The 12,054-nt window shown below is 43.1% G+C and overlaps 1 protein-coding gene across 1 annotated transcript; it reads left to right on the forward strand.

Annotated features, from left to right (window-relative positions):
* The first annotated feature begins 435 nt into the window (after window positions 1-435).
* SET (SET nuclear proto-oncogene) lies at window positions 436-9,504 on the forward strand. The gene is made up of 8 exons (XM_062591105.1): window positions 436-813; window positions 2,256-2,313; window positions 3,335-3,477; window positions 4,161-4,264; window positions 4,430-4,543; window positions 6,061-6,231; window positions 6,332-6,478; window positions 7,459-9,504. Exons 1-8 carry the CDS (start codon window positions 741-743, stop codon window positions 7,480-7,482), a joined length of 834 nt encoding a protein of 277 aa, XP_062447089.1. The 5' UTR covers window positions 436-740; the 3' UTR covers window positions 7,483-9,504.
* The last annotated feature ends 2,550 nt before the right edge of the window (window positions 9,505-12,054 follow it).

Raw genomic sequence — 12,054 nt, forward strand, 5'->3', positions numbered from 1 at the left:
GCGCGCCCTCCACTCCCCACAGGCACACCTGTGCGCGCCACCGCCCTGCTCCACCCCCCCCCCCCCCCGCTCCACCCCCCCCCCCCCCGCTCCTTCTCCCGCCTCTTGCGCCGTCCTCTGTGTCTCCGCAACAAGCCCCGCCCCCCCCGCTCCCTCTCAGGGCGCTAGGCGCGGCCAATGGGCGCCCAGCGTGGGGTGGTCGGCGGGGGCGGGGCCTGCGAGGGCTCGCTCTGCGGCTGCGCGCGGGCCGCCCGTCGTGGGGAGGCGGTGTCCGCGCGTGCGCCGAGCGGGGCTCTTGCCCTCTCCCGAGGAGGCGAGAGGGGCGCGCCTGCGCCTTCTGCCTCCCGCTCCCCCGCGCCCGGGAGAGGGGCCTGCTGCGCTTGCGCGCTGCGGCCGCTGCCCCCCCCCCCCCGTGCCCCGGGGGGGGGGTTGCTGCGCATGCGCGCCGCGCTGCCCGCCCCTCGCCAGCAGCAGCAGCAGCAGCAGGAGGAGGAGGAGGCGGCGGTGGTGGTGGTGGTGATTCTGGCTGTGGAGAGCGTGAGGCAGTGCGAGCGCCGCTGCCGCCCCTGTTATCCGGGAGCCCCAGGTCCGGGTGGAGGAGGCGGGAGCGCCCCGGCGGCGGAGGGAGCCCGAGCGGTGGCAGCAGCAGCAGCAGCAGCAGGAGGAGTCTGTGCCCGGCCCCCCTCCGCTCAGTCCCGTTACAGCCCCCTCCCTCCGCGCTCCCCTCCGCAGCCACCAACATGTCGGCGCCGGCGGCCAAAGTCAGTAAGAAGGAGCTGAACTCCAACCACGATGGGGCCGACGAGACCTCAGGTGAGGCCGGGCCGGGAGCGGGAAGGGAATGGCGGCAGCCGCCGCGGCCTCCGCCTCGCACCGCGCCGCACCGACCGCCATTTTCCCCAGCCACACGGGCCGCGGCCGGGCCGGAGGCGGGAAGAGCGCGGGGTCGGCCGGGCGGATGTGCAGGCCCCAGCAGCAGCAGGAGGAGGCCATGTTAGCGCCCTTTTGTCTCCGCTCCCCGGCCCGGCCTCCTTCCCCACGGGCGCAGGCGGGGCCGGGCGGGGGGCGCTGCGGCCTTGGCGGAGCAGCGGGACCCCCACCCCCCACCCCCCTCCCGGAGCAGCATCCGCGGAGCCTCATTGTGCTCCGCCGCCGCCGCCATGATGCTTTGCCGCCTCCTGGTCTCGGCGCCGCCGCGGCCGCGTGGTGCTGCCCCGCCGCGCGGCGATGGAGCGGCGCCGGCTGCGCCGCCGGGGCCTGCCAGCCCGGGGAGCCACGCGGTGGCCGGGCGGCGCGGCGGTGGAGCCGCCCGCCGCTCCCCACGTGCCATCGCGGCCGCCGCGGGCTTTCGAAAGGTCGCCGCTCCGCCGCCGCGCCGCGGGTTTGCTCCCGGCCGCCGCCGGGGGAAGGGCACGGTGCTCTCCTTCCTCCTCCCGTGAAGTCCGCCGCGCCGCGCCGCGCCCGCTCGCACACGTGCTTGCTGCTGCACCTGGCCGCCCCTGCGGAGTGCGAGGGGGTCGCGCATCCGTCCGCGCGGCCGGGGGGCGGCCCGGCGTAGGGACTCCGCGGGCAGAGCTGTCCCCGAGCGCGGCGCTGAGCCGTGCGGGAAACTTACCGGGGGAGGAGTGAGCGTGCTGCACTGCTCCAGCTACTTCCCACTGCCGTTCATTCATCTTCCAGCGCGATAGGTAAACAGCCCCTCTTCAATCGAGACCTTTGCCAAACTTTGCTGAGGGGATGTTCTGGTTAGAAAATAGCTGCTAAACCATGATTTTGAAGTTTTTTTCGTATAACTGTCCTTTTGAATGTGCCTTTTGGTTTTTAGAAGGTGCTACGTTCCTAGTAACATTATTTCCATTGATATTGCTGTCCTCACTAAATTATTTAGTACTTGCATGTTGCTTCAAATGTATTGGACTTGGTGTGACTTACAACTTTTTCATTAAATTATTAATCTATTATAGTACACTTATAACTCAAGCTGATTTGTAAAACCATACAGAGGAATGAATGTGAGCTGAGAATTTTTGTGGCATACTCGAGTTTGGTTCAACAAACTTTTAAGTGCTTAAGTTATAGCTCACACTGGAAGCAGCTAAAGTTTTATGGGGCCTACTAACCATTATGAAACCTAATAGAAACATCTATATACTTCCAAAGTAGATCTCTAGGAGATATATTATGGGAAAAATCTCCAGGTGATTTGTTTCACCCTGGAATTAAGGGGTTTTGATGCATTTTTCATTCTTTTTCAGAAAAAGAGCAACAGGAAGCAATTGAACACATTGATGAAGTACAGAATGAAATAGACAGGTAACCTTTAAAAAACTTTCAAAGTGTTTTAGCAACAGTTAAAATACATTTTTTTTAAACCCACCTAGTTAAGTATTTCTCAGTAGTAGATCTCACTTTTCAAACTCCTCCAGGAAGTACTTATGTTTTGACCTGGTTAGATAAAAAGGGTATTTGTGTGTGATTAAAAATTTTAAGCACTATCCATGTTTCTTGTTTGCAGATTATAATCTGTATAATTTAAAAAGTGGAACTTGATTTTAAATCATCTGAACTGCCATAGTGATTTTATAAGAGATTTGCTTTTTCAAGTTAACACATGCCATTTTACAAAAGTGTGTTAATCTTTGTGAATAGAACTGAAAATTTCCTTAAAAATAGCTTTTATTATAAATATTTTTACTGTATATCTCTGTGCTTATAATAGCTAGAAAATATCACTGGAATATTAATTCTGTAGCTCACAACTCCAGGTTCTGTGTCTATATTTTGCTGGATCTTACTTTCCTGCACAGTGTCCTAGAGCAAATGAATATTGGGACCATAGAAGCAGCTGAAGTATCAGGGCTCTCTCTTCTTAGAAAACCAGTTACGAGTTATGTCTTAAGATTCTATTTGTGTGAGATACAAACTTTCTTTGGTTTAGTCATACTTGCCTGACTAAAAGTTATAAAGAGCAAGTGATAGCATTATACGCTATCATTCTACAGGTGTTTTGCAGAGAAAATGTTTAAGAGCTAAAATACTACTTTGCTTCACACTAAGGGTCTGACCCTTTTCGTTGTGCTGCAATACATACTATTTGTTAAGAATGCTTCATTAAAATCAATAAGACTGCTTCTAGTAGTATGTTTTTGTTTTTAATAGCGTTTACTGGTTTGGGCTTCAGGTTTCAGCCCTCGTTTGTTGAGCGTGTTTGGTTGGCTGGCTAGTTTAACTGTATCATTAGTAGTTAGCTGAAAACTGAATGGATTTATTTCTTTAAATTTCAGTTTTCTCTCTTCAGTTTTCTCACTGTGGCTAACATGTCTCTCTATTACAGACTGAATGAACAAGCCAGTGAGGAAATTTTGAAAGTAGAACAGAAATACAACAAACTCCGCCAACCATTCTTCCAGAAGAGGTCAGAATTGATCGCCAAAATCCCAAATTTCTGGGTAACAACATTTGTCAACCACCCACAAGGTATATTCTCAATACTTTTTTTTTTTTCCTCTGCAGGTTTGATTTCAGTGTTTGCTTGTTATGTGGGTCTTAACAGATCTAAGAGTTTTTAAAGTTGTCACTGGGCATACATTGAAATAGAAGCCTGCTTCATATGCAAACACTTCCTTGTCCTAGAGTTTATTTCTGTAAGCTTTATACCTCTTGCATTTGATGGAATATCTAGCACTAGAATACTGTGGTAGTTGTTTAAAATAAGGGAGGAAAACGAGAAGTTTCCTGCTTTTCTCCTTGAATTGACTCTTAAAAAAAATCTCTCTTTTTTTTTTTTTTTTTTTTTTTTTTTTTGGTTGGTGGTGAGCCTCTTAGGACTAGTGATAAACTGTTTTTAAGGAAACAAAACCAAGCCTTGTAGACTGCTTGGATTGGGCAGACCAAGTTCTAAGGGTAGATATATTCAGAAGCTTTTGCTGTTTTATGTTGCACTATAGCAAGCAAATGTAAAATTATCACCTTAGCAAAATCACAGAAATGCTAGTAGTTTCTTGATTGTTACCTGTTTAAAAAAAAGGGGGGGGGGCTAGAACATGTTGACTCTAGCGAGTGTGTGTTTTTTCAAATCTTGCTTAGAGTTAACTTACAGTTCATCTCCATGACAAAAATTTCATAGTTTTGTTAACATGAGGTTACTGGTTTTGTTTTAGTATCTGCACTGCTGGGGGAGGAAGATGAGGAGGCACTGCATTATTTGACCAGAGTTGAGGTGACAGAATTCGAAGATATCAAATCAGGTTACAGAATAGATTTTGTAAGTATGTTAAATATTCCTTGACTTGCAGTTTTACCACTTTCTTGAATGTAATTATGTATTAGGCTATAGTTTATAATATAATCTGTAGTTAATTCATGTAGGATCTATTTTGACTTGGTGTGTGTGTTACATGGTTCCAACTCTTCACTTTCAACTCTGCAGTATTTTGATGAGAATCCATACTTTGAAAATAAAGTTCTCTCCAAAGAGTTTCACCTGAATGAAAGCGGAGACCCATCTTCAAAATCAACTGAGATCAAATGGAAATCTGGGAAGGTATGTACCTGTGCCGTTGAGAGAGAATTGCTGTTCTATTCCACACAACCATTTTCACCGTTATGCTCATCTACTAGGTAGCTGATGCGAACTATTTTCTTTCCCTCTCCAATCCATTCCTCATTTTCTGCTTATATAGTTCATGCCTACTTTGCCAAGTTTGGAATATACTGTGTACCTACCTGGATATCTGTAGCTAGTTTTCTTGCTTAGTCTAGCACCATCAGTGAAAGTACAAGTATGGCCAGATGGAGAGATTAATGATTACTTTAGCTTGTCTCTCTTTGGAGTGGATCTAGACAGTAGGTGGTGGTGTTTCCTTAAGATAACTGTTAAATTACGAATTCTTAGGCTAGCAGGGTTTGGGGACAGAGGTCAGGGTGTGGTGTCTGGATTGTGGGTGGGTTTTTTTTTTTTTTTCCTTCCTTTCCAGACACCATGTCTTTGGACAAGTTGCAACCACAAGGCAATGTGGGCATATCTTTTATCTAGATAGTATTCAAATTAAATTAGTTTTCTATAGTTAGATTCTATAATAGTTGGGAGCACTTTCGTGTCATCCTGAAGGTTTTGACAGCAGAACTTAGAAGTAGAGCTGAGGGTTGCAGTTAAACTGCTGCTTATTTTGTCACCTTCAGACCAAGAAGAAAAAATCATCTCTTTTTCATTGAGAACTAGAACTATTCCAGAAGTTACAGTCCAGTACAACCTAACTGAATGATCTGTACAACATACTACAAAATGCATGCAAATTCTGGTATTATTCATTCTACAATGTAGACTTACAAATGTTAAGATTCTGACAAGAAAAATACTAGACCAAAGGCTGAAAGAAAGCATGGATTTAGATAGTGGCTATTCATCATCTTTTCAGATTTAAGGGAACACATTGTTGATACTTCTAGGGTAAGGTGGTAGGTGGCAGAACTCATTTGTATGTTCTTGGGACCAGATATTTTAGTGGTTTGTGTGGTGTTCTGCATTTCCTGCAAAGAATGGCCTGAAAATTTTAAAGGAGAGAATCTTAGGATAAGAAGGATGGGAAGTTCTTTATCCTACTGTTGAGTTGGATGAAGACAGAGCTTAGATGCCTGGAGACTGAGTGAGTGTTTCTTAAAACATGTGTGCATATAGCAGTTGAGCATTTAGACTTTGAGAAGTCTTAATATTTCATTAATCACTTGTCACACTTGCGCTTCTGTGTGGTGGGGAAGCATGAATAAAACCAAAGGTCCTGTTGAGTTTTCAGTATTTCAGTGGAAACTGTTAAAGAAAACAGAGGTGTTTTTCTGTTGCTGGGTCCTGTTCATGATAAATGCAGTTAGGCCCATGTGGCTGAGTGGTGTCTTTTGCTGTGTGAGCCTTTTGGGTCTTGAATGTTTCCTAAACATTTTCCCCTGAAAAATGGAGTAAATGACTTCTTGTGGTTGTTCAGCCAAGTACTTTTCTAAATGGTGCTTGTTTAAAAAATGGCCATGCAGAGAGCATTTCTTTAGGGAATTTCTTGTTCTTTCCAGGATTTGACAAAGCGTTCAAGCCAGACACAAAACAAAGCCAGTAGGAAGAGGCAGCATGAAGAGCCAGAAAGTTTCTTTACTTGGTTCACCGACCACTCTGATGCAGGGGCTGATGAACTAGGAGAAGTCATCAAGGATGACATCTGGCCAAATCCATTACAGTACTACTTGGTAACTATAGCACTGAGCTGTTTATCCATAGCCATGATAGTGCTGTGCAAGTAAAAGTGAATTTGATCACTGTAGTTAATGTTGCATATGTGTCTTTAAGGTTCCTGATATGGATGACGAAGAAGGGGAAGGAGAGGAGGACGATGATGATGATGAAGAGGAAGAAGGATTGGAGGATATTGATGAAGAAGGTGATGAAGATGAGGGGGAGGAAGATGAAGATGATGATGAGGGAGAGGAAGGAGAGGTAAACTCTATCCCTTATTCTTTCCATTTCTCTGGTCTATGAGTATTGAGTAGACTTATAAGAGGAACTTTCTTGTAAGAACAATGAGCAATTGTAACAAAGGTAAAATAGTTCTTTGCATTCTGTACAATCACTCATAAAGTTTTTTGAGAGGAAAAACAGAACTGTTAACTGCCTTAACTTCCAGGGTAGTGAGAAGCATGTTTGTGGGTATGAAAGTACAGATGAGTAGCTTTAGTAAACTTGGTAGAAAAAGTGCTCTAGAAGAATTAGAATTTTAGTGTCTGGTCTAGTTTAATTAAATTCTTACTAACTAGTGAACATTCTAGCAAGACTGTACTTCTAATTAGCTTTTATTGATGTATCTAGTTCTGTCATCCTCCCACCTATTAGTTTATTTTGGCTCATAGTCAGCTACATAAGAAATCTCTCTCTGAGTTCAGGAATTTGAAATTTCCTTTAGTAGTAAGTTGTATTCCAGAGACAGCATTCAAGATTTTAGTAATACAAACCTTAGAACTTTTTTGGTAATTGGACATGATGAGTCTTAATTTCAGCAGCAAAAATTACTTTTGTTGAGATATAATACTGTTCTAGATGGTCTTTGCATGCAAAATATTGGGCTGCATTGTGTTACTAAGCATGTTAGCATCTGAAAGATTAAGTATTTTACCCTTCAAAGTTTGAAAGGGGAAGGGAGGGAGTCAAGCAAACCTTTAACTTTTTTAGATGTTAAATTTATATTAATGTTTGTAGCAATTCTAAGTCCAGTAGTAACTGACTCCTATGTACATAATCACAGTAAGTGTTACTCCTCTTCCATGAAGAGGAGGAGAGAGAAACTTTACAGCATCTTATGAGTAATAGCATAGGGCTATAGTCTCTATAGTGTAGCAAAACATTCTGGTTATTGCATTTGAAAGTCAGTGTAATGCAAGTTTAGTGATTGTATTTTTTAATTGTTGCTTATCTTTCAACAGGAGGATGAAGGAGAAGATGACTAATTGAACACTGATGGATTCCACCCCTGCCCCCCTTTTTACCTTTTTAATTTTTCTCCAGTCCCTGGGAGCAAGTTGCTGTCTTTTTTTTCTTGTGCTCAGTCGCCTTGTTCTCTTGAGGTCTCTTTTTCTCTCCTCTACACCATGGTTCACAATTTATTTTGGGGGAAATATCTTGAGCAGAATGCAGTGGAAAAGAATCTACCAGTTTCTGTTTCAAGTTCCTTTTTATCCCTTTCTGTCTCAAAACAAAAACTGTTATGGAATCAACACACCATGTTCTGTGGGAAAAAAGAAAACCTTCTGCTCCCTTCACTCTGCTGGAAGCTGAAGAGTGCTAGGCCCCTGTGTAGTAGTGCATAGAATCTAGCTTTTTTCCTTCTTTCTCTGTATATTGGGCTCAGAGATTACACTGTGTCTCTATGTGAATATGGACAGTTAGCATTTACCAACATGTATCTGTCTACTTTCTCTTGTTTAAAAAAATTAAAAAATAAAAAAAAAATGGGGTTATAGAAGGTCAGCGGGGGTGGGTTTCAGATGTTTGGGTGGGTTAAGTGGGCATTTTGACAACATGGCTTCTTCTCCTTTGGCATGTTTAATTGTGATGTTTAACAAACATCCTTGCAGTTTAAGATGACACTTTTAAAATAAAATCTTCTCCTAATGATGACTTTGAGCCCTGCCACTTGATGGAGAATCAGCAGAACCTGTAGGATCTTATTTGGAATTGACATTCTCTATTGTAATTTTGTTCTTGTTTATTTTTAAATTCTTTTTTTTTTTTTTTTTTTTTTTTTGTTTCACTGGAAAGGAAAGAAAGATGCTCAGTTTTAAACGTTAAAGTGTACAAGTTGCTTTGTTACAATAAAACTAAATGTGTACACAAAGGGACTGGTTGGTCTTCACTGAAAAAACAGTTTTAATAACCTATTTTGAACTTGCTTATAGTTTCTTACTTTTTGGCATTTGGTCAGGATTTGTGTATTGCAAAGCAATCTTGTGGTTGCATGGACAGATCATCAGTTTAATTGGTTTCCATTATTTTGCTATTTGGAAAGTTTCATTTAGTAGTTACTACTGCATGTTCTGTCTCTCTTGAATTGCCCAGCTCTTTAAGACAGGGCCATGGATGTATATGTCGTGTGTGAATGTAGATGTTGATATTCACATTTTGCAACAAGAAAAAATCACTTGATTCTTTTTAGTAGCAATGTGCCGTACTATATCTCCAGTAAATGAGTAAAAAGATCATTCAAGCTGAAAATAAAAAGACCAAAGGTTTGAGGTTCCCCAGTAAGAAGAGTCTTTTCAGCTGGAAATAACTAAATCTTAAAAGTGTAAGCTAATTTGGGGGCTGTTTAAAAGACCAAGGTTTTTAGTGAAGCTCGAATAAGTATAAGGAAGTTGCTACTTTACTGCTTCATTTCCTTGGTAGTGACCTGCCTTTATGCTTTATAGATAAACTGTACTTTTTAAGAGATTGCATTTGAGTAACTTAAAACAATTTCAGTTAGAAATTGTGGTTCTAATACTCCAAAAAGTGTAATGAAACTTGTTTTACCATGGTATGCATTTGAAAATATTTAATTTGTTTTATCAGCTAACCTCAAATGGCTAGTTCTCTTTGGATGTATAGAAAAGACTGTCTTCTGGGAAGACTTGCTGTTACGTTCTGTGGTTCCTTCTTCCCAGAACTTGCTATAGTCAAATACAGCATTTTTCTGGACACTTAAGAATGCACTTTGCGAAACAAGATTAATCTCTATTTGATGCATGCCCAAATAACATGGGAGAAAGAAGTGTTCTGTACGTGTCTGATTCAGTTTGGATACAATCCAGTTGTTGGAGACAACACAATGTCTGTATGTGATCAATGCAAAATGAGACAACCATCTACTTTTTTCCATCTCAGCAAACGCTTCTGCCCTTGATCTTACTGTTCTCAAAGTAAAATGCTAACTGGTAATAGTTTCTTACTATCTACAGAGAAAGAATTAAAACTATGAAGTTATAAATTTTAAATTCCTTTTTATTCCTTTTTGAAGTCTACTTTCTGTTGTGGTGGAGGGTAAATGCATTATTAGTTGCTCTGATGGCTCATGAATGTCACTTAATTTTTATGTAATCCTAATTGATAGTAATTTTTTAAGGAAAGAAGCTTTTCCTAATCTTGTTTTAATGCTTTAGGAAAAATGCTGCGCCACTGTTGTTACAGCCCTCCCTCACTAGCACAAAACCTATGAAAACTGTTTTGAAAGTAATCAGTTCCATGATCTGTTACGATCACCGTGAGCAAGAAATGAGGACTGGATAATTAAGTGCAACACTTTAGACTGTTACACAATCTTTAGGATTGTACAGGGTAATTAAATCACCCTTGCTGGTGTACTGATAATACTGAATTTCCTGTGAAACTTCTGGGTTTGCTCCTTGCAATGGCTGAAGAGTAAATCTTTTGGGCTATATTTTTTATGTGTAATCTCAATTGTTTTCTAGCAATGGAAATCGGTAGCGATTAGCACATTTCTTTGCAACACTGAAGTATTACATATGGCCATCATGTGCTCCGACTCTTGGCTTAATGTCCAATTTCTCTAAATATATGTAACAAGTACCCATTTTTACTTGATTTTAATTTTTATATGCATATAAAAGCATTTAAAGGTAGAACTCCACCTTGGGTAAGAACGGGGGGTTTTATTTGTATTAAACATCTACGATTTCCCAATACTGTTTCGAGTTCCTTGCATCCAGTAATCTTGTTGAGTGAAACTTGTCACAGGTGGAAGCTGAATTCAGGCTCTGTGACCTCAGTTTGCAGAGCAATGGTTAGAATACAGAAATGGAGGCAGTTGGATGATAAGTTATTGTGTTGTGGGCTGCGTGACTTACATAAGGCTTCGGGTTATTTGAAGTTTAATTGCTATCAAATGGCATCTTTTGCCTGTAATTCCTAGTGCCAAAGGTAAGCAAATATATCCATGGGTGTGTAAATATAGTTAGAAAGTTCTTTTTAACAGATTATCTGTGTGCTTGTTTGTAATTGTTGACAGTTTTTTGTCCTTGCAAACAATAATTATCTGAGTCAACTTCAATCAGTCACTTATGCCATTCATCTGAATCTATAAGCTTCTATTTGCTCTACTTTTAAAAAGGTGCATAAAGGTAGTACTTTGTTTATCCAATAGTAGTGCTCCTGAATTTTGAAATCATGCTTTCTTATTTTCTTTTTTCTTTTTTTTCTTTTTTTTCTTTTTTTTTCCAAAAGGACAGAACTGAATGAAAAGAAACTAATTTCTCTGATGTACCTTCAAACTCTCTTTCTGGTTAAAGGAATTAAAATACTTCTTACTGTTGTTTGATGTTACTGTTTCTAAGATTTTTTTCTTGTTCCAAAAAGAGTGAGCCTCTCATTCTTCATTCCTCTTAATGCGTGACCCCAGTAATGCTCACTTTCTATGAATTTCAGATGCCCAGCACAGTAACAGTGAAATGAGGTGGAATAAGGAGCTTGCTTACTCCAGGGAAAGATCTATGCTTAATCTCTTGCCTTTCCTCTCTTGTCTCACAAAGTTCCAGTTCTCATCCTTTCCCTTGATCATCACCCCCTCCTCCAAACAACTGTTTCGGTGGAGGGAGTCATCTAGGACATAGCTCCTGGGGAAGGGGTGGGAGGGGGACAGCAGGAGCTGTCAGAGGCATTGAGGATTTTTGAGGACCAGAGCTGCAGTAGTGACGCTGCCTCCTTGCATGCTGGCCTGGGAGGCATGCAGTCTTTTTCCTGGCTTGCTCACGAGCAAGGTGTCTCTTACTTCCTGCTCCCTCTGTGCGAGTCTTCTGCGCTGCTGCTGCAGTAAAGCTGCCAGGGTCTGTACACAGAAACTAGTGCACCCTGGGGCAGGCACCTGCTCTGTCCAGCAGCAGCTGCAGTGCAGAGCTGGTGAGTCCAACACAGCTGACAGTTAAAGTGAGGTGAGAGTGAAATTTTCACTTTCCAGCCCTTGGTGGGGGCACCTGTCAGCACTCATGAGCATGCAGGCAAAACAGTGAGAGCAGGGGTGAGTATGTTTGTGTTGGGGGAGGCAGGAGGCTTTCTTGGGGCTGCAAGTCACCTATGAGTTGTTCCCATACATGCCGCTTTTCCTGCAGGCTGAGCATTTGCCAGGAGTTGCTGGATCAAAAGCAGGGCATGCTTTGACTCCTGCTGCTCCTCCAAGAGGTCTTCACAAAAGATCAGACAACTCAATCTGGGGACCACCTCTGCATGCCTGTTGGAAAACAGTCTGTCCTCTGGGGCCAGTCACATGCTCCTGCCTTCCAGCAATTATTTACTTTACTTGAGTGGGAACCACACTTGGCATGGCTTGTTTGGGGCCAAGAGTGTCCTGGGAACCAGGAGGAGTCCTGTTCTGCTGGCCAGAGCTTGAGTACTAACACCTGCTCACGGCACCTGCTAACTACCTCTCTGCTGGGCAAGTGCTTGGTGCTCCCCAGCAGCAGCAGTGTCCCATGGGATGGAGAACCGAGCAAGGGGGAAATGCCTAGCCTGCGTGCTGGCTGCTTCTGCCTGTG

This window comes from Rhea pennata, chromosome 18, assembly GCF_028389875.1.
Source record: "Rhea pennata isolate bPtePen1 chromosome 18, bPtePen1.pri, whole genome shotgun sequence".
NCBI classification, from domain to species: domain Eukaryota; kingdom Metazoa; phylum Chordata; class Aves; order Rheiformes; family Rheidae; genus Rhea; species Rhea pennata.